The following is a 20,299-nucleotide window of genomic DNA, read 5'->3' as shown; positions in this document are numbered from 1 at the left end:
AAAAATGAAATTTTGCCATTTGCAACAACGCAGATAGGACTAGAGAGTACTATGCTAAGTGAAATAAAGTCAGTCAGAGAAAGACAATTATCATACGATCTCACTGATATGCACAACTTAAGAAACAAGGCAGAGGATCATAGGGGAAGAGAGGGAAAAAAATGAAACAAGAAGAAACCAGAGACGAAGACAAGTCATAAGAGACTCTTAATCACAGGAAATGAACTGAGGGTTGCTGGAGGGAAGGGGGGGTGAATGTATGGGGTAACTGGGTGACGGACACCGGGGAGGGCACGTGATGTAATGAGCACTGGGTATTATGTAAGACTGATGAATCACCGAACTCTGCCTCTGAAACTAATAATACTATATTTAATTGAATTTAAATTTTTAAAAAATTATGGCTTTAATTAATATTTAATATATTAGAGAGTGTTCACAGTATGTTTTAAGTGAAAAATAGGATGTTTCACAGCACTTTTTAGTAGAAGCTTATTTTTTTCAATGTATTTTGCAAATACAGGAACATACTTGAAGGAAAATATGATATAGTTTATAGAATGAAGTTTATTCTTCCCCATTTTTCCACAGTTTCTACATTTTTAAAAATAAACATGCATTACTTTTAGGATTCTAAAAGATATAAAAAGTGTTTTGTTTTTAATATGTATTGTCAATGAAAATTTTTAAAAAATAATAAATGATCAGTCTTGCCCCTTTTATGAGTAAAAGGACATATATTTCTGAAAAGATCTCTGAATCTATACCAATATTTTCAAAAGCACCAAATTTTTTATTCTCTTTAAGAGAGGCTTTTTCTGACCTCAGCTTGTCCCTCACACTTTCTCCCTTAATGCAGGCTGTTCCTGGTTGGAATGCTGACAATTGTCCTACAGCTCCAAAACACCTGTGAGGGCCGAGTGTGCTCAGCAGAAGAGTCACGCTCTTTCTTACTGATCATTTCTGTAACAGTTTTCCGAGCCAAGGATCAGGAAATGAAGAAACGATTAGGTATTATGGACACTTGAGTCCTTGGGGCTCCATAGCACCAAATGCCACTGGGCACATAACACTGCCTCCTTCGCCCCTAGAAGCTCATTAGTTCTGAAAATCAGGACTAGATCCAGGGTTATTGTGAACCAGAAGGCCTCCTCCCCCACAGAGGCCAAGCAATTTTAGAGAAGCACAAGGACTCTTGTTCTTCTCTAGGATGGTACAGACTATTCCATGTGTCTTGGACTCAAGAGAATTGGCTTGTTTTCTTCAGAGAAGACCTACGTACTTGGCATGAGAACAGGAAGTGAATTGATGTGCACAGGTCAACCTTGCCATGCCTGCTCTCCACAGCCTTTCCGCAGTACGCCCAGAGATGAATCTGAGCTGCTACTTGGTCCGGCTTCAGGGTGGGCATGGCAGAGGACCAGGTCAGAGCTTGTCATGCCATTTGCTCTATGGCCTGAGACCCAGCAGGAGTCCTAGGCTCCCATTCAGTTCCCATCTCTGGAGCTCAAAGCTGTCAGCTGGAAGGCAGCTGTTCACTTTGGCAATTAGTTCTCCGAAGGTGAAAGGAAGCAGGTATACCCGTAGTTAGCGATGGAAGTGGGTGCCACACATCCAGCAGAGTCCCACCCAGCACCCTCAGAGCACTGTGACACTCAGGCAGGAAACGAAACCCACCTCATAAGACGTTCTGATGAGTCTGAAGATGTCTACCTCAGGGTAGGGCTCCACGTCATCACTGAGCAGGGAGTGGAGGTGAGGGATGGGAGGCAGCGTGCTGTCTTTGTTGGTCACACTGTCTAAATACCTGAACAAAGAAATGAATCAGAAGTCACCAGAGGCTAGTTAGGAATTCTCCCATTATAGTTCTCTACCTGTGTTCTACAAACTCAGCATTTTAGAAAAGACTAGACTTTCCTTAAGAACAGAATGAAATTCTTCTGGAGACGCAGTGCATGAAAATAAATCCTCAGCCACAGACAAAAGTTGGTGCTCTGATTTCCATCAAGCCCATTAAGACTCAGGAAACCAAGGAGAAAGATAGAAGGTGAATTCTAAGAAGAAACCAGAGGTGGTTTTCAAAGCGAGGCTTAAGGGACACCTCGGTGGCTCATTCGGTTCAGCACCTGACTCATGATTTTGGCTCAGGTCATGATCTCAGGGTCATGAGATCAAGCCCCGAGGCTCCGCATGGAGTCTGCCTGTCCCTCTTCCTCTGCTCCTCCCCCTGCTTGCGTAAGCTCTCTCTCTCAAATAAATAAAATCTTTTAAAAACAATAACAACAGCGAAGTAAGGCTTTGTCCATTACCTTCCCAAAACGGTCATGGCCTCCCCGTCGTCCTTGCAACTCAACAGCTTGTCCACGTTCGCATCCAGCACAGCCAGGGCCAACTGGAATATCACCTTGATTCCTTCATAGAAGAAACAGTCCACGACCACAACTGCACTCTCAAAGGGCATCACGCTGAGAAACAGCGTGAGGAACCAAGACAGGGAGATGGTAGAAATCACGCCCAGGTCCTGCATGCAGTCATACAGCTGGGGGACATAGTCTCGTGCTAGTTCCTCGAAGACACCCTGGTCCACCAGTGCGCCTGCAGCAGGGGCGGGCACAAAAGGCCACAGGTGAACCCACCACACCTTCTTTCTGAGGGACCCCACCAATCGGCCTGGTTAAGACAGTTGAGCTCCTAGCTGCCGCTGAGACAACTTGGCTCCTTTCTCTTGACAGTTCTGCTGCTACCCTGATATTAGTTACTATGTTACTAGACCAAGGTGTCAACACACTGCGGTCAGCAGATTAGTTCTGGGTGCTTCTTCTTCTCCTTCCAGTTTTCCTGCCCTGCTTCCCTACCACAAAAGGGCAGTAACACCACCATAAGGGTTGTTGGAAAAGTCAGTTTAGAAAGATCTCATTGTGTGGTTAGGCATGAAACATACAGGACTCCATTTCTTGGCAAACTTACTTAAAAAAAATAAGTAGCTTTTCTGGATGAACTATCCCCACATATGAGTTTTGTGGGGTTTTTCTGTTTTTTTGTTTGTTTGTTTTAATTCATGTTTTTAAACCTGAAAAGCATTCCAGCAGTGCCTGGCTGGCTTGGTCGGTAAATATGAGACTGCTTATCTCGGGACTTTAAGCTCGAGGCCCACGTTGAATGTAGAGATTACTTAAAAAAGAAAAAAAATTCTAAAAAAAAAAAAAAAAAGCATTCCAGTTGTACATACACACTCATGATCAACTTACTGGTATTTCTGGAGAATTTTCCCAGTGAATCATATTAGTGTGAAAAGGCTTAGAAATGAGCACAAGAGGGAAGCATAAAGCATACACTTTACTACTAGCAATAAAAAGCTTGTCCTGCTGAAATGGAATGTCTAACACTCAAGAGGATTATAAGGAGTAAGAGTGATACTTTGTTTAAATGCTTACAGTCATGGTTTGCCTTGCAATGAAATCAGTTCTGAAAAATACTGCAGGAACTTAGTTTGGGGTACATTTTTATATGCTTTTTTTTTTTTAACATACTTAAGCTGTCCACAGATTCCATCCGCTTCATGAAAACATTTTTTGTCAAATCTGATGAGTTTGGTACAGTTCCCAATGCCACAGTGACACCTACACTGAGTGTTTTCTACAATAATTTCTCCAACAGTGATACATGTGTATTCTCTTAAGCTCCATGGGGCTCCTTTATGTACAATCCATATGAATTGAAGCCCCCTCATTCCCATTTTGGGAAACTGGAGTAGTCTGAAACTCTTTTGGCTAAGGGTGACTGGAAACGGTGTTCTAGCCCGTATCCTGGCTCTGGAAACATCTTCGCGATGAGACGTGGGTTAACATGTTAACCACCTCCCCACATACCAACAACTCTGGTGTTGTAGTAATCAGGAAGCATGCGCTCACACAGAGCCACCAGCAGCCAGAAAGCTTCCTCCTCTTTGGCATAAAGCAGCAGCACGGATGTGACAATATTCATGGCCTGAAGGCATGAAAAAGGGTGTCATCAAATAGATTTTAAATACATCAAACACAGGTTAACATAAGAAATTTTGTGAACCTAAAAAATCACTGAGTTAGTCTCACAGGGCCAGCAAACTTTTTCAGCAGAAGGCGAGATAATTAACACCTAAAGGATCTGCAAGGTCCACACGCATATTCGTCTAAATTTTGTTTGGTTTTTATAATTTAGAGCCCCTTAAAAATGTACCAACTGTTAGTCCTTGAGCCTGCAACTCTTGAATCTTGATGAACAACAATACTTACCAAAGACCGAGCCCTGACACACAGGCATGCCCTCATTCAAAACCTTTGCCTGAAGGCTATCTGACCAAGCTTTTAACCTGCTACAATCTCAGTGTTTCTAACCCTTCATTCACAAGATAAACATTTCCTTTTTAATCTTCCATAATGGTTCCTATAACCCAGTACACATGGCCTGGAGGCTCTCCTCTGAGAACAATAAAACCTTTCAAATTTGGAGTCTTCACCCACTATTTTCATCTGGATAAGGATGGCAGAGATAAGTAACAGTGATTTAAATTCTAAAATAACCCACTTTATTAAAAGATATGATCACCTAGCTCATAACCACTCAGGGCTCAACTATTTTAATAGTCCTCTTAATTAAAAAGAGAAAGATCAAAGGATAAATATGATTTCTATAATTGCAGAGGCCAACTAACTCCTGGACTTCCTTTTGATCTTTTATAAACCAGTAATTGCTCGTGGGACTTCTACAGTATAAATACCAAAAAAAAAAAAAAAAAAAAGGATTTTTGGTCTAATAGGCTTTTTCTTTCTTGTAAGTCATAGAAATCATTAATAAAATTCTGCTTGAGAATTAACCTGCCGATTCTAGTACACGATCACGGTCACCGTTAGCTCCTTAGTCATTCAGTCAAGTTAAGTTTATAACAGGCTCTGGACGAAGTACTGGGGAATAGGAAGGGGGGTGATATAGTGGTGAAAAGTCTCACAGGACTTAAATGCTGATGTCAGAGAGACAGAATAAAGATGTAAAGGTTAATCAGTTTGGGGGTGTATTTAAGTTAAGTGCTATCAAAGAGATTAAATAAAGTGGTATAGAAAGACCTATACTGTGTGTGTGTGTGTGTGTGTGTGTGTGTGTGTGTGTGCACGCAGAGGAATTAAGCATCCTTTAGCATTTATCTATCTACCTATCTAGCTTTCCCTCTATTTTTGTGTTCAACATTTAGTAAAAAATATATATTTATAATATATTATAAATATACTACAATATATTTATATAATTATATTATACCATATATAATATATATCATAATATATATCCATCTTTCTGGATGGGAGACGTTTGAGGTATTTGTCAACATAGTTGACAAATCGCTAGTTATGATTTCACATTTTTTTTGAGTACAGTTGATTCAAGTCTCTACCTTAGGCTACATTCATCACAAGCGTCCTGACAGCTACACTGATACATGGCTATCACAGTATCAATGACTGTATTCCTTATGCTATGTCTTCTATTCCCATCACTTACGGACTCCATTACTGAAGGCCTATATTTCCCACTAAAATATGGAACGCTTCCCATATTCGCATGTCGTCCTTGCACAGGGGTCATGCTAATCTCTGTATCGTTGCAATTTTGGTACCCATGCTGCTGAAGCGAGCACAAGCCTGCTTTAGCTTTTAACTGGATGGTCCAAGAAGGCCTCTCTGAATATGTGGTCTTTAAGTCTAGAGTCAAACGATCTTGGAGCTTCCCTAATTGTGGTGGATGTATTAGTACAAGAGATAATTTTAGCTGCTTTGGGGGCAACATTTTTTGAACACCAATTAAGCATTTATTTTAATGGGTATTAAAGTATAATCATAGCATATAAAAGTTACATTCTCAAGTATGTTCTTACTTAGAAGGCAGGGCAGAAGCACCGTGGAATTCAGAATCCAGAATTACAGGCCAGGTGCTCAGGCACACTCTCTTTTACCTCCGGGAGGGAAGAGAGGCAGCTCGGAGAGTAATCAGAAGCACCTTGAAGGTCACCCATATATGAGGTGGTGGATCTGGAAAGGGTGTTCTTGTCTCCCAGCTCCTCCGCTCAGTGCTGGGGTCTCAACCCAGGGAGATTTTGCTCCCCAGGGGCTATCTGGCAATGTTTAAAGGCAGTTTGGCTGTCCCAACTAGGGAGTTTGTGGAGAGAGGTTATTAAATGTGTTACTAAACAGGAAAACATCCTCCAAAGCATGGGACAACTCCGAACAAAGAATTACCCAGACCACGAGGTCTCTAGTGCCAAGGTCAAGAAACTTAGGTGCAGGGATGGTTCTGTTAACCATTCCTCTTACTGACTTGCTGGTTAACAAACAGTCCAAAAAAAAAAAAAAAAGAAAAAAAATCTAAACCACCTGTGTCATTTACCTGGCAATATCCTATGTTAGGATTTCGAAAAGCATAAGCTGTTAAGACTCTCCTTAGAGCAGCAATGCCCATTTCATTCTGGAAAGCTGGGTGTTCTGGAAGGGAGCGGTGTAAATCCCTCTCAATCTCCTCTGTGGCAAGATTATACTTCCCCATGGACTTCTCCACTAGGTCTTCGTAGTACCCGGGATGCGTGGCCTTCTCATTGATGGCACCTAGGAAATACCCAACAGATACAACATCCAAAGGGGCGGGCCCTGCCCTCGGTCACAAACACAACTGACCAAGTGAACCTTTTCGTGTTCCTTACCACGCAAAGGACACCTGCGAGATAACGACAGCCCGCGGGTGAGGTGGGCTGTTGCAACTGCGGCCAGTTTGGTAAATTTACTTGCGGCCTGCTGCCCTCCTTCAGCTCCACCATAAGCCAAATTAGAGGTCCGCAAGCTAAACATCTGTGTTTCACAGAACTTCCACGGATGATCCAGGGGCTACTTTAGGGAAGAGGAGGAAGGAACGCAAATAAACCAAAGCATCTTCGTCTCAGCCAGAGCAGTTTTGCTGGTATTTTACTAGGGTTCTCCTTAAGATTTCCCTTGAAAAAGAAAGTTCTGCCTCCCCAAATAAGTTTGAAAACCGAACGCAAAAGCATAGGGTTTGAAGAGTTCAAACAGCCATACTGAGGAGTAGAGGAGGTGTTACAATGTATGCAAGGATTTTAGAGCTGCAGTGGGTGGTGTGGGCATTCCTCACAGTGAGCACGTTATGGCTGCCAGTTTCTCAGGTGTTGGGGATGGGCATGGAGAAATGGGCTGAGAATCACTGGTTTGAGATATTTGCATATTAAGATTCTTAAAGGCAGAAAACACTGTATAAAAATATCCAAATCTAAATAAATAGAACTTATGTAATTATAAATACATAGACAGACACAAATACACATATAACACACACACACACACACACACACACACACACACACACACACTAAATGACAAGATAAACTGACCTGTGTTTCACGGATTAGAAACTAGAACCCCTGGGCTGGCCTGGACCGTGTTAATGACAACCACCCAGAAGAGACAACCTTACCACTCATACTTACCCTGGAAAAGGCATTTGGGTTGACAGCAACTTAACACTGGCTTTCGCTTTGTTCTCAAGGGAGATATGCAAAGATATCATATCTTCTGGCTGGCACTTTACTTCACTGGGTGCACTGAGCCTGGTCCTGGTATAGTGACCCTAGAGTCTCAGGGAGCAGGACAGGACCCAGGCGGGGCTCCCAGACCAGGAGCTGGGCTCTGCCCATGGATGAGCTGGCTTGCATCCTACCACACGTATCCCGCCCCCGGTGAGCTGGGTGGAAATACGAGCTGTAGGCCGCCCCACCCCTGGCCTCACATCGTCCATCACCGTTCAAGAAAATATACAGTCCAACTCTCTATGTGTCTCTACAACAGTGCTGTGTACTATTATGTACTATTTCTTGGCTTTCACTTTGAGTTTCATTTTCATCCAAAATGGGGCTGCAAGTAACTTCTAATTTGAATGAGGATGAAAACAGAATTTTTCATTTACTGGATCAGTGATCTGAATGAGTCTGTTAAGGTGACTAGCCCCCAAACACAAGGAAGACGGAAGACAGGATGGTAAGGCTCTTCTTGGGTTGGGTTTGTAATCAGATATCATTTGACTCAAATTTGGATTTCTAGATGAGGAGCTAAGGCTCATCTACTTAAGGAAAATAAGCCAGGTAAATGAGGCTAGAACAAGCTAGTTTTCTATGAAACAGATAAAGCCAATTATTTTTTAGGATTCTACCCCCCCAACTGCTGAGACGTTAATACATCTCATCACAGGCAATTACCAGTAATAGCTGTTTTTAGAAAGAGCTATGAGTTTGTTTGGTTGGTTTTTTAAAAAGGCTTTCCTGTAAGTGTGGCAACTATTCTTTTAATTTTGATGTCGTTTAAAATAAAAGGTTTTGATAACAGCACTTGTGTTGGACCATCTTAGGTTCAAATAAAAATATTCACATAAGTTTATCTAACATGATTATATTTCAGGCCTCTAGTCAGTAAAGCAATTGACTTATAAAGATTGGTGACAAAACAAAAAAATTCCCTGGACGTTCATGACAGAACAGACCCCTGGGACACACTGGATGCTTTGGGCCAGGAGGCAGGCATGCTGGGGCTAGCCTGAAGAACCTACAGTCTGAAGCAGGACTCAAATGTCTGACCCCACAGGGCTCTGCTGGGGCTGTGCACCAGTGAAGGCGGCCACATTCTTCCCACGGCTCCTTGACACACCCCCCTCCGTCCTTCCTGGTGTCTCCAGCTTAGAGTATAAGTGTGGTCTAAGCCTCCAGTTCTGGCTCACATTCTGGCTTCTCTTTCACATCTTCAAGTGACAACCACCAAATTCAGGAGATGGCAAACACCAAGGACAAGGCTTTCTCATTCCTCCCTCTCCCTGCTTCAATGGGGCTCTGACCACGTGCCGCCCTTAAGCATTCTCAATGAGATATATTCTCGTCATGTGTTCTCATCAATGGACACAGCCAGGAAAAGGCAAAAAACAAACAAACAAACAAAAAAACCCAACAACAACAAACTCCTCAAATCACAAAGAATTATACGCTTTCCCATAGGTTCTCTTTTCTCCTATGTAGTGTTAGTGAAGGGGTGGAAGAGGTTATGCAGACTTGGAGGATGATGGCTTCCATATCTGGACAGTTGTATATGTGTTCTGTGTTTTCACTGAGGGACTGTAACACTTGGGGCAGGAAAGGCTATTTAGTGCTGAAGGGCAGTGCTGCATTTTTGAAAGAGCCCAGATGCATGACGGGAGGCAGAAAAGTAGCGCTGAGGTCCCGCCCACCCCAGGGTAAGGGCCCCCAGCCCAAGCCCGGCTGTACCTGACAGCAGCAGCCAGAGCTCTCCACGCATGCTCTCCGGTATACCCTTCAACACCAGTTCCCGCGTTTTTTCTGTGCGATACATGCAGATCCCTTGCCCGTACTCAGCAAAGTGAATTTTCCAAGCTTGCTCCTTCAAAAACTCTTTGGCCTGAAAGGAATAAATGAAACATTACTACATCCCCAAGTACTTTGAGGATGGAAAGGGGAAGTTGGGCAGAAAGGCAGAATATCTCCCCTACTGAATAGAGTCGTTATGTTCTGGACAGAGCTCTGGGGAACAAAGAACTCAGATTTTCCGCAGTCCTTCCTTCATTTGACATGTGAACCTAATTTGAAGGCTGGGTTCTGCTTTGAAGCTTTCTGGCCCTGAATCAGAATTCCATTTACCTCAAATGGGTCAGCAGAATGTGAATTTATGGCTTTATGTAGTGAAAATGACTTGGGTGTTTTTGAAATGTGCGCTGAGAAATTATGTACCTACTTGTTGGCTGACTCAAACAATAGTTAAAAACAAGACAAAAGCCCACATGGAGCCCTGCATCAGGCTCTCTGCTCAGCAGGGAGTCTGCTTCTCCCTCTCTACCTGCCTCTCCCCCAGCTCATGGTATCTCTCAAATAAATAAATAAAATCTTTGATAAGAAAAAAAAAGAAGACAAAATGTCACCTGTATGCTGTATAACTCATCTCCTTCTGTGAAGCCATTCTAAAATCCAATGAGAGATTTAGATAAAAATCTATTTTGCTTATAGGAAAATATTTATTTACACAGATATTTATGAGTTAACTTTGATTAAAAAACCTTTTTAAATGTTATTGTTCTAGGGGCACCTGGGTGGCTCAGCCGTTAAGTGTCTGACTTCAGCTCTGGTCATGATCCCGGGGTCCTGGGATCAAGCCCCGCACTGGGCTCCCTGCTCCTTGGGGAGCCTGCTTCTCCCTCTCCCACTCCCCCTGCTGTGTTCCCTCTCTCACTGTCTCTCTCTATCCAATAAGTGAAATCTTTAAAAAATAAATCAATCACTGTGATTGTTCTAATAAAGTTTCAGGCAAGAGCAGGAGACACCCACCAGTTTCGGGTTGAACTCCTCTGGGGACCGCCGCCGGTACATGGTCATCAGGGTCTGTGTGGCTGTGGGGACACTGTTGCCATTCAGGTTAAACTGGCGCTCTCCGTCGGCATCAGAGCTCGTGCTTCTCTGAGGACTGGAGGAGACGAGGCTGCTAGGCCGAGAACACACCTGCCGACACACAGAGGAACAGACGCTGAAACAGCACAGGCCACACAACCCACTTTTTCAGTGTCCTCTGCACAGACCCAGTAGCTGCATCACGGTGCCCAACAGGTCTCTCACTACGTGAAAACACAGGAGGAAGGAAGAAAGCCAGTGCTTTGGCAGAGATGAGACAGGTGTGCTGGTCCTAGGCCATGAAACCGCAATGCTCAAAACAGGTCTCCTCTTATTTTGGATGCATTTTTGCAGCAAACTGGTTGGCTGTTAGTTTCTGATTAGCATGCCAGGAAACATGACACGGCTGAATCAGCTGCTTATGGGGCACCTCCTCGTGCCCGCTCTAGTTTCTGATGCTCCCATGAGCTTGGACCAGGTGGACTGGGGCGGGCTTGCTCCCTGTGAGGTCACCATCTTTATAGTACATTTCAGCTGCCAGTAATTGCTCTGTCATTTGTGCTGGACACCTATCTTCCCAGACTCTGACTTCCCTGGATGTTGCCCAGGGCCTAATTTGAAAGGGACACAATATGTATTTGATCATAATAAAGTCATCATCATGATGTTGCATCTCAGATTCGAGACTACAGTGACCTCTGTACACTCCCAACAATGTCACTATGTGGAAACTGTTGCATAAACAGGACCAATTACTTAGTAATTTCTTCAACTATGAAATACGGTTAGACCAGATGATCTACAGGGCTCTGTCCAGCTCTGTGATCCCAAAGACAAACTCCAGAGCTGAGACACTGCTCTGGGCATCAGGGTAAGTGCCTTATCTTAGCACAGCTTGAGGATCCAACAGAATGGACAAGGAGGGCCCACTCTCAGGCAGAGCACTAGGACGAATGCAAACACCCTCAGGCAGATCCCACAGACCTCATCATCTGAGCTGTTGTAGCTGCCTGCAAACTCCTTGTCAGAGTATATTTTGGAGGTCGTCTGCTGCAGGAAATCCGAGATCCTCTGCACTAGAAAGTCTCTATCTTTCAAATTGGCAAACAGGAAGGTCATCCTGTTCCTGGTGCTGATGGATAAAGGACTGGGGAGTACGCTGGAGCTGTCTGCCTTTTCCACAATTGTCACCTGAAAGAAACGTGAAACAAAGAGCATTGTTTTCCAGGGATCACAGCAGCCTCTGAGCAGCACCAAACAAGGAACGCAACACTTCTACGTTCTGTAGGAACCACTCCATCTTACTGAGGCAAAGATGAGACTCTCTGCCTCTGCGCCAGTAAAATAGAATCGCTCCTAACAACTCAAATTGGAGTTCATATCAGAAGCTGGAATTATTGTGCTGGTCTTTCTAAATCAGCAATTCTACCTCGGGAGGGATTTTGTTCCCCTGGAGACATCTGGCAACATCTAGAGGTGTTTCTGGTTGTCAGAAGTGGAGGGGACCAGCAGCATCCAGTAGGTGGAGGCCAGGGATGTCACTGGCCAGCGTGCAGTGCAGAACAGCTGACCCCCAACAGAGTCTGGCCCACGATGTCAACAGGGCTAAGGTTTAGAAAACTCTTTGTGAAGAAACTCCCTGATATTCATCAACATTGCACGAGTCCTAAGGGAGAGGACTCCTCACTGCCCCATCATGCCTAAGAGAAGCAACCCGTGATACTCGTGCCTTTTTACCAAGCTTCATGTTGGGATGGTTTTCAAAACCTCACTCATCTTTCAAACGTCTCCTTCGAACTCCAGGGCTTTGCAACCTCTCCTCCTACCACCTGATCGTTTTAAAAGCTCCATTCGAAACAGACAGGAGGTAAACAGCTTAATCCCACCCCCACCGGCAATGGCGGACCATGTGCGCATGCGTGTGGTGAAGTAAATCGACCACATGAGGAAATGAGCAAGAAAGAAGCATGTATGTTCTAGCTCTGAACTGAAGACATGCAGTTGGGGCTTTAGAATAGGATTTTCATCAATTAGAAACCAGGGTAAATGCATGAAAATATTTTTCTTTACCACATAGGGAAAAAAAAAAATCTCAAGGCCAGCCCTAGATAAATGGTTTACTTGCAGCAGCTCTGACTATATCCTTGAAGTTCAGTTTCTCTTCCCCTCTTCATTTCCATCTGTAAGCAGTCTGGACAGGTTCAACTCTACTTCATGAACATTTTCATGTAAAATACATTTTCTCCAAAGCAGAATTTTAAAAATCCTTTTCCCCTTCAAGGCAAGAAACCTGTTGGAGTTGCCCAAAAAGTTGAATGGCCCCAAGTGTAAAATGGGGACAACTGGGATCCACAGAGGGAAAACTGCAGGATCTGATGTCTACTCTAGGATTTTATCAATACATATATCCACACACACACACACACACAAACACACACACACACACACACACACACATTCTTTTAAAAAGCATTTTATTTATTTGAAAGAGAGAGAGTGAGTGGGAGGGAGAGACAGTCTGAGGGAGACTCTGTGCTAAGCACAGAGCCTGACATGGGGCTTGATCCCACGACCCCAAGACCATGACTTGAGCTAAAACCAAGACTCGGACGCTTAATCAACTGAGCCACCCAGGTGCCCCTATATTTATATACTTTTAAAGGAATGTATTGAGGTACTTGGAGTTGTACGTAGAAGTGGGGTTTTTTCCTAATGCAAAAGCAGAGAAATGGCAAAAAAATTTATCATGAATTTTCCCATGGCACTTAAAACATGCTAAACAATACCTATTTTTAAAAGACCTATGAAAACTCCTTTTTTTACAACATTTTTTAAAAAAATTCTTTTGTTCACCAGATGTCTCAGACCAAATGACAAATGCCAAGGGAACTAAAGGCTCAAGTTTCACACCCAAAACCCAGAGAGCCATGTGGATCTTGATGAGGTCAAAGTGAAAGTCCTTTAGCTAGATCACAAATACACAAACCACCCGAAAGCTCCTACATAAAACATGAATGCTCATATGCACTACAAAATAATTTTTGCTGACAGATTATTTCTGGTAGAATCCGATCCCATAAGCTCAGTGACACCAGCAAAGGGTAACAGCCACATTTGAGTATTCTAGTTTAATGAGGCACATTTCATTACCAACTTGGGTTATAAAAATAGACTGGAATTTAGGCAAAGCTTTATGTTTCATATGTAATATCTGCAAGGTAATTTATGATTTTTAGAAAAAGAGAGATTTCATCTGGAATCTTTACCTAAAGAAGAACCTGATCTGTTCACTTTATCTCCCTGCTTTGCAATTTCTTCAAAATCTGTAGTAACGTGATTCTGTGTCTATTTGATCTACCTTAAGTCTATCTGTGGAATATACATGAACAATCTCCAGTCAATATTTTAGTTTAGGTTGTAAAAAATTAAATGAAACAACAATTCCTAGTTTATTATCATCCTAAAGTAGCCATTTCGAGTAGGATGTTGCCATGAAGGCTGCTACTCATCAATCAGCTTAACTGGGGTCTAAAAGGTACCCAGTTCACGGAGAGATGCCTCTCCACTCAGACAGACCCTATGTTGGGGGCAGGGCGGGGAGAGGGGGGAGAGGAAGGAGACCACCCCGTCGCTTTTCTGTCATTAAGGTAACATAAAGGTTGTAAAAGGTACATTGAGTCCTTTGCTTCCTCCATTAGTTGGGATTAGGGAATCTGTCCTCATCCGTCTTGGAGATCCATCAGGTTAAGGGAAGCCCACTGCTGCCTTCTTTAAAGTTGCATCCACCAACCATAACACGCTTTATTTCTCGATGCTACTACTTCCACTATTGTTCCTCCTCTGATTTACCCTGAAATACAACCGAGTGATCTCTGCTCTACCAGCTGTTAGGGAAAACAAGCAAGCCAGAAACGGGCTGAGAATATCAACCCCCATTCTCCCAGTTGCCCTGAACTCTCACTATCATACTGGATCCGGCACTGAACGGTGAAGAGCGGTGAACAGGAGAGCAGACAGCAGACATCCCGACCCCTCCCCACTCCTCATCTCCCTTCGGATCAACCGTGATGACTCGCTCCATCCACCAGTACAGAGCCTTCATCCTGGAACGGGTAGCCCTAGCTGTTGCAGGTAACTTGCTTTGGGGTCGTATGTGATGGAAGAAAACTAGAAATGAAGAAAATTAAGTTTGGCAACAGTCTATGGCAAAGAAGGTCCATTTGCTGGCAAAAGTTACGAAATCCATTCCAGAGCCAAATGTAGTACTTGCCGAATTATCCGCCTCAAAACTGACCCCCACCACGTATCTCCTCAAACAATGTCACAACACCAGTTAGCTCATCTTAGAAGAAGTGGAACCAGATTTGTCAACTGCCTACGTTTTGCATTCTTTTGGACCCACCCATTCAGCTTCTAGGAACTTATAATTCATACTTGAAGCAAAAATCATACATATAACTGGAAGAAAACTAAAAACAATGCACAGGTCTAACCACAAGTAACTAAAATTTTATAGATCCAGTTAATAGAATTAGAGGCAGTCATTTAAAACGGTACTATCAAAGAGCATTGAATGATACAGGGGAAAGTTTAATATACACTCAGTGTTGGGGGAAATAAGCAAAAACTAAAAATTCACTATGTTTTATAGCTAAAGAATATAAATGACATACACAGCCAAGTATAGAAAAAGCCTGGGTACAGCTGTACAGCTGAATAATGGGCTATCTGACCGGTGGGACTAGGGATGTATTTTATTTTCCTTTGATTTGTACTTTCACAAATTTTCTGTGGTAATGGTGAATTATTATTTAAACAAAAGAAAATAACAACAACAATAAGAAAAAACCCCAAAAATCTGTTTATATAAATGTTCTCTCTGAAATAGAAAAGAAGGCAGAGGGATACTTGAATCCTTTACGCTAGGGAATCTTAACCAAGGGTCAATCTTAATTACATAACCAAAGTTTCTAACCACCCTTCACTTTTAGAAAAGGACCAGGGCAGGTTAAAGTGGTCTCCGGGACTAGAAGCTGTAGGACTTCCAGCCCCCAGCAGCCTAACCTGGAGCTCCTTCTCAACTCCAAACCTCAAGGCAAGGTCTCCCTGTAAGTCCCAGAACCACCTAGCACCGTGGAGATAGGACAGAAGCCACCTCCTCCCCTGAAACAGTAAGAATGTGGAGAGAGTAAGAATGTACAATGTCTTCATTGTGCAGGAGGATGGGCCTGGGACTTTATTAAAATACAGATTCCAGAATTTGCAGGTCGGGCTCAGGAGCCTGCTCCTATGGCCAGCAGCCCCGTGGTTCTCTTGCTGGTAACTGGCAGACCCAAGCTGACGCCTGGCTTTCTGATTCACAATCTAGACCCTTCCCTTGGGACTAAGCTGCTCTCTGGCTGTGGGCAGGTATAGTAACAACATTTTCTCGATTTTGTATTTGAGGCTTTGATACCCTTGCAGAACCTGGCAGGGCCACCTTCCCAAAGTTGGCCAACTCCTAGAGATAATAAAGGACTCACCTGGGAGCACGACAATCCTATGCAAACCAAGTGTGCAGAGCCCCCCACACTGCCTCCACCGCCTTTAATCCAGCTCTCACACTCAGGGTCAATGACTCTTGTTCTAGTCACCCCGGGGGCGGGGGCAGATCCCAGATAGCTATGGATGGCCCCTATGCCCCAGAGCCTGCTGAAATTATTCCAGCCAGCCCATTCTAAACCTGCTTACCCTGCCTCGCCTGTTTCTTCCCATAGGAATCACATTAAAGGCCCTTGCCCCCGTTTCTCGACTCCCTCTGCCTATGGACCAACCGTGGTGCTTCCCCAGTGGGTCCCCACAGCCTCTCCCAGAAGGATGGTGAATACAACAAGCTCTTTCCAGTGGCAGCCACCTCCTGATGTGTTGGCCTCACCACACCTGAATAACAGTAAAATCTCCATTTTAAAACTCTAGGCTGGAGGCGCTTGGGTGGCTCAGCATGATCCCGGGGTCCTGTCCTGGGATCGAGTCCCGCATCAGGCTCCCTGCTCAGTGGGGAGTCTGCTTCTCCCTCTTCCCTTGTCCCTCCCCACTACTGAAGCTCCCTCTTGCGCTCTCTCTCTCTCAAATAAAGAAATAAAATCTTTAAAAAGCCCAAAAAACTCCAGGCTGCCTTTTCTAGGAAGAAAAGCTCTTTCAAGTCACCAACAGCAATGACAACACACAAAAGGAAGCGTCCGGGGCCACCAAAGAATTACAAACATTCACCTAAGGTTTTTTTTAAAAAAAAAAAAAAAAAAAAAAAAGGTGAAATGCTGGTAAAAACATCTGTGATTCACACAGAAAAGTATTACAAAGGAAACACTTAGGAGACCCACTTTCACCCGACACACACCTCACGGAGTGGGATGATGAGGCTACACACGTTCTCCCCCTTGCTGGTGAAGCAGATGTAATTCGTGGACACAAACATCTGCCCCAAAATGTGCATTTTGTTGAATGGAGTCCAGAGGGTGCAGTCCGTGTGGCCGTCCAGTTTTTCATCTTTGGGCAGCCGGAAGAGTGCACGGTACCTCTCGCTCTTCGCCCTGGCATCGAGATCGCTGGAAGGCAAGAACAGCATCACCTTGCACGAGAGAAACGTTTCAGTGGCGTCTGAAGGATGCAGCAGGGAGGTCTCGCAGCCCAGCTCTCCGCTTCTCCGCCCTGTCACTCATCCCCACCTTCTTGGCTTTCTACTGGAGCTAACCCCAACCTGTGACCCAGAAGCACAACAGAATTACTTTAATCTACATAGGTCCCATGGGCAGTCATTTTACAATCAGTATCTGTAAATGTTGAAGACATCTGTGGAAGACTAGGCCTGGATAGGAAATCCACTGTTCTCTAAAGGAATGTGGTAATTTCTAAAGAGATTATTACATTCATACTTCTCCAGAGCCACTTTTGGGGCCTTAACTCTTAAGAAAGACCTAAGGAGAGTGCAAACAAGCCTCATGAATCTCCTGGCTATCACGGTCTGCCCTAAAAAGACAACAAAACTGCCTGAAACACAGGAACAACCCACTTCTTGTCCCTTTGAGTTTCCAACCTCAGCTCAGTTTTTCTCCCCTTTTTCCTGTTTATCAAGTCAGTTGTTCAAACCTCTCAAGCTTCTATGCCACCTCAGCCGCTGGGTGGGAGAGTCTCTGGCTTCCCAGAACAAAGCCAGGCTCCCCCTGCCCCGCCTCTGGTGCCCTCCCTTTTACCGCCAATTTGCTTCCATCCTCACCTGCTCTTACTTCCTTTCCATTGCAGAGGGAGAGGTATGAGCACACACAATTTTCTCCACGCCCCATTGGATGTCACTCCTAAAATGACTGGTTTTCTTATAGCTTTGGCTCTGTGCCCCCTCCTTCCCTGCACCTACCTTCACCACAAGCCTTTCCCCTTCCATCCTATATTCAAATCTTCTGCATCCTAAGAAGAGCAATCCTTCCTCCTTTAGCACTGAATCTCTTGAAAGAGCAGTCTACTCCTGCCTAATGCCCATTCCTTGCCTTTCATTTGTGATTCAGTCCACTGCAGTAACACCCTTCACCCTCAAACACTCCACTGAAACACGCCTCAGAGCAGCAGACATCTTCAGCGCAGTGATCTCTTGTCAGGTTCCAATACCAGCTGAACGCCAGGGATTTCCAGTTCCATCTACGCTATGGCATAGCCCTCGTACGTGCTCTCCCTCTCTCACTCCCCATCTCAGTTCCAGACAATTCCATGCATATACTCCCACTTGAGAGCCTCAACGTTTCCTTCACCCTCTCTCTAGCTCCACTCCCACATCCAGACTTCCAGGCTTTTCTGCAGCCTCTCCTCATCACATGCCTCACCACTCTCCAGACATTGATGGACTTAATCCCCTCTGGCCTTTTCCCCTGTGATTCCTGCATCGTGTTATTGCCTCTGCCTGAAATATCCATCTGACTGAAACTGTATGGGTGACTTCTACTACCTCTGGAGAGACCACTCCAAGCAGCGTCCTGTAAGGGCTTTACCCACCACCCTACCCCATCTCCCCCCAGCACCCTGCCCATAGGCACCCTGCCCCCAGGACCAGAAGAGTTCCCGTCACTTTGTGTCAGAGCTGGCTGTGTCTGCCTCACTCATTGACCTTTGAGTGCTTCAGACAGTTTTTTTCAGTTCTGCATCTGAAAACTGTTCAGAAAACTGTTCATATACCCAGAAAACTGTTCAGACCCCTTGCAATGGTTCAGAAAAGGTTACATTTCACAGAAGAATGTAAGAGTCTCTTGTTTCTGAAGCGTGTAAGACTTTGTCACCTACCGTTTCAGGGCTGACACTTTTTTAGGAGACTTCTTTTTCAGTTTGGGCAGGGATCTGTCCTGTTCAAATCCCTCATTGTCTAAGAGTTGCCTCATGGCTATGTTCGCCAGCTGCTCCATTAACTTGAAGGTCTCATTGATGTTGAGAAAGACGGAGAAGAAATGTTCACTGGACCTCGTGCTCACTTTGATCACATCAGGCAGGAGCAGCGTGGCACTCTTCTCCAGCTGTGTGATGTCCACCCACCGGATCACCAGCTTGGCTGGGCACAGGGAACAAGCTGGTCAGCACCTGGCTCCTTAAAATCCCCAAAGGATCCTTCAGTCTCACCACCCAGCCCTCCATCTCGCTGAACTCTTCTGAGTTTGCATGGGCCATATTTGTTACTGTTTTGTTTGTTTGAGAGACAAATTCAGACCCCATAAATTCTGAAGTCATACTTATTATGGACTGAAGTCCACGTCAACAATGTTTATTACAGCTTTGGGGACTCTCTATTATTTAATAAACTTTTTTTTTTTTTTAAATAATGAGAATAGACTTCACTTGTTACATAGTTAAAACACAGTGTAGACTGAGTCATCACTACAAATCTATTTGGGGCATTCTGATGTGGTTTACGAGTTTGGGGCAACACCTCAGCAGACTTTCCCAAGCTTCCCTCTGACGTTCTAGACAGCTCACCTTCCCTTCCCATAAGGAAAGAATAAAAGCAAAGGTGGTTAATACTGAGGTACATCCAGCCCTGGCGGGGGACCTTCCCCTTCCAGTAGCTGCAAGAGTAATAGTTGACGAGTTTCTCTTCCTCGGGCATCCCGAACAGCCTGTGGAATTTCACAATGGCTTCTTTGAACTTCTCCGTGTCATCATCTTCCTTCACGTCGTTGATCTTGTTATACTCTGCAATGATGCCCTGGAGCAAGGAGAAAATGAGGCACACGAGTATTAACAAGACTAGGGCTGCTTTTTTTCTGCATGCTATAAATATTGGAAAGAAAAAAAAAACAATTACTCATGCTAGAATTTTTTTTTAATTTATGAATTATTTTTCAAAGGCAGCCCCCCAATTCTAATGCTTCCCACTACCGGGAAGCACTTGTGTACTAAAAGATCTTCAAATAACAATATCGATTTGATTATCTGTTTATGGGTGTTAATCGTTTTAAGAGGGTCACTTAGAATGAAGCCCGTGGTCTTAGTCTACAAATGAGGAGATAAAAAAATTTTGCAAATTCTACTGCTTTCCTAGCTCATCACGATAAAGTCACCCCAAAGGTCAGTTTCTGCTTTTCTCAAGATTACTAATTCATTAAGAGAACAGAGAGGACTGGCTTTCACGAGTCCAGGGAGGATCCATTTGGAACCGAGGCCTTGGGGATGAGCAGGCTTTGGAAGTGTGCTGTGTTAGGGAACTTCAGACAACCATGAGGGGGCATGAGGGCACTAGACCTCTGGGTGGGGAGAAGAAGCCACTTCAGAAGAAGGATGTACAAACCTTTCCCAGTTGGCAAATATACCTACAGCCCAAGT

The 20,299-nt window shown here is 44.2% G+C and overlaps 1 protein-coding gene across 1 annotated transcript in view; it reads right to left on the bottom strand.

The window, feature by feature from the left end:
• Positions 1-20,299, bottom strand: part of LOC111148918 (TBC1 domain family member 9) — a 122,731-nt gene that overhangs the window by 30,287 nt on the left and 72,145 nt on the right. The window contains exons 4-13 of the mRNA XM_022505709.1: positions 19,454-19,682; positions 18,770-19,031; positions 16,842-17,049; positions 11,450-11,656; positions 10,406-10,576; positions 9,335-9,485; positions 6,412-6,626; positions 3,870-3,987; positions 2,310-2,595; positions 1,678-1,807 (exon numbers count right to left, since the gene is read on the bottom strand). Of these exons, the coding sequence (XP_022361417.1) occupies positions 1,678-1,807; positions 2,310-2,595; positions 3,870-3,987; positions 6,412-6,626; positions 9,335-9,485; positions 10,406-10,576; positions 11,450-11,656; positions 16,842-17,049; positions 18,770-19,031; positions 19,454-19,682 (1,977 nt within the window). The remainder of the gene's footprint in view (positions 1-1,677; positions 1,808-2,309; positions 2,596-3,869; positions 3,988-6,411; positions 6,627-9,334; positions 9,486-10,405; positions 10,577-11,449; positions 11,657-16,841; positions 17,050-18,769; positions 19,032-19,453; positions 19,683-20,299) is intronic.

This window comes from Enhydra lutris, unplaced genomic scaffold (assembly GCF_002288905.1).
Source record: "Enhydra lutris kenyoni isolate GAN:26980312 unplaced genomic scaffold, ASM228890v2 scaffoldscaffold21, whole genome shotgun sequence".
Classification (NCBI taxonomy): domain Eukaryota; kingdom Metazoa; phylum Chordata; class Mammalia; order Carnivora; family Mustelidae; genus Enhydra; species Enhydra lutris.
This window is presented reverse-complemented; position numbering and strand designations above follow the sequence as displayed.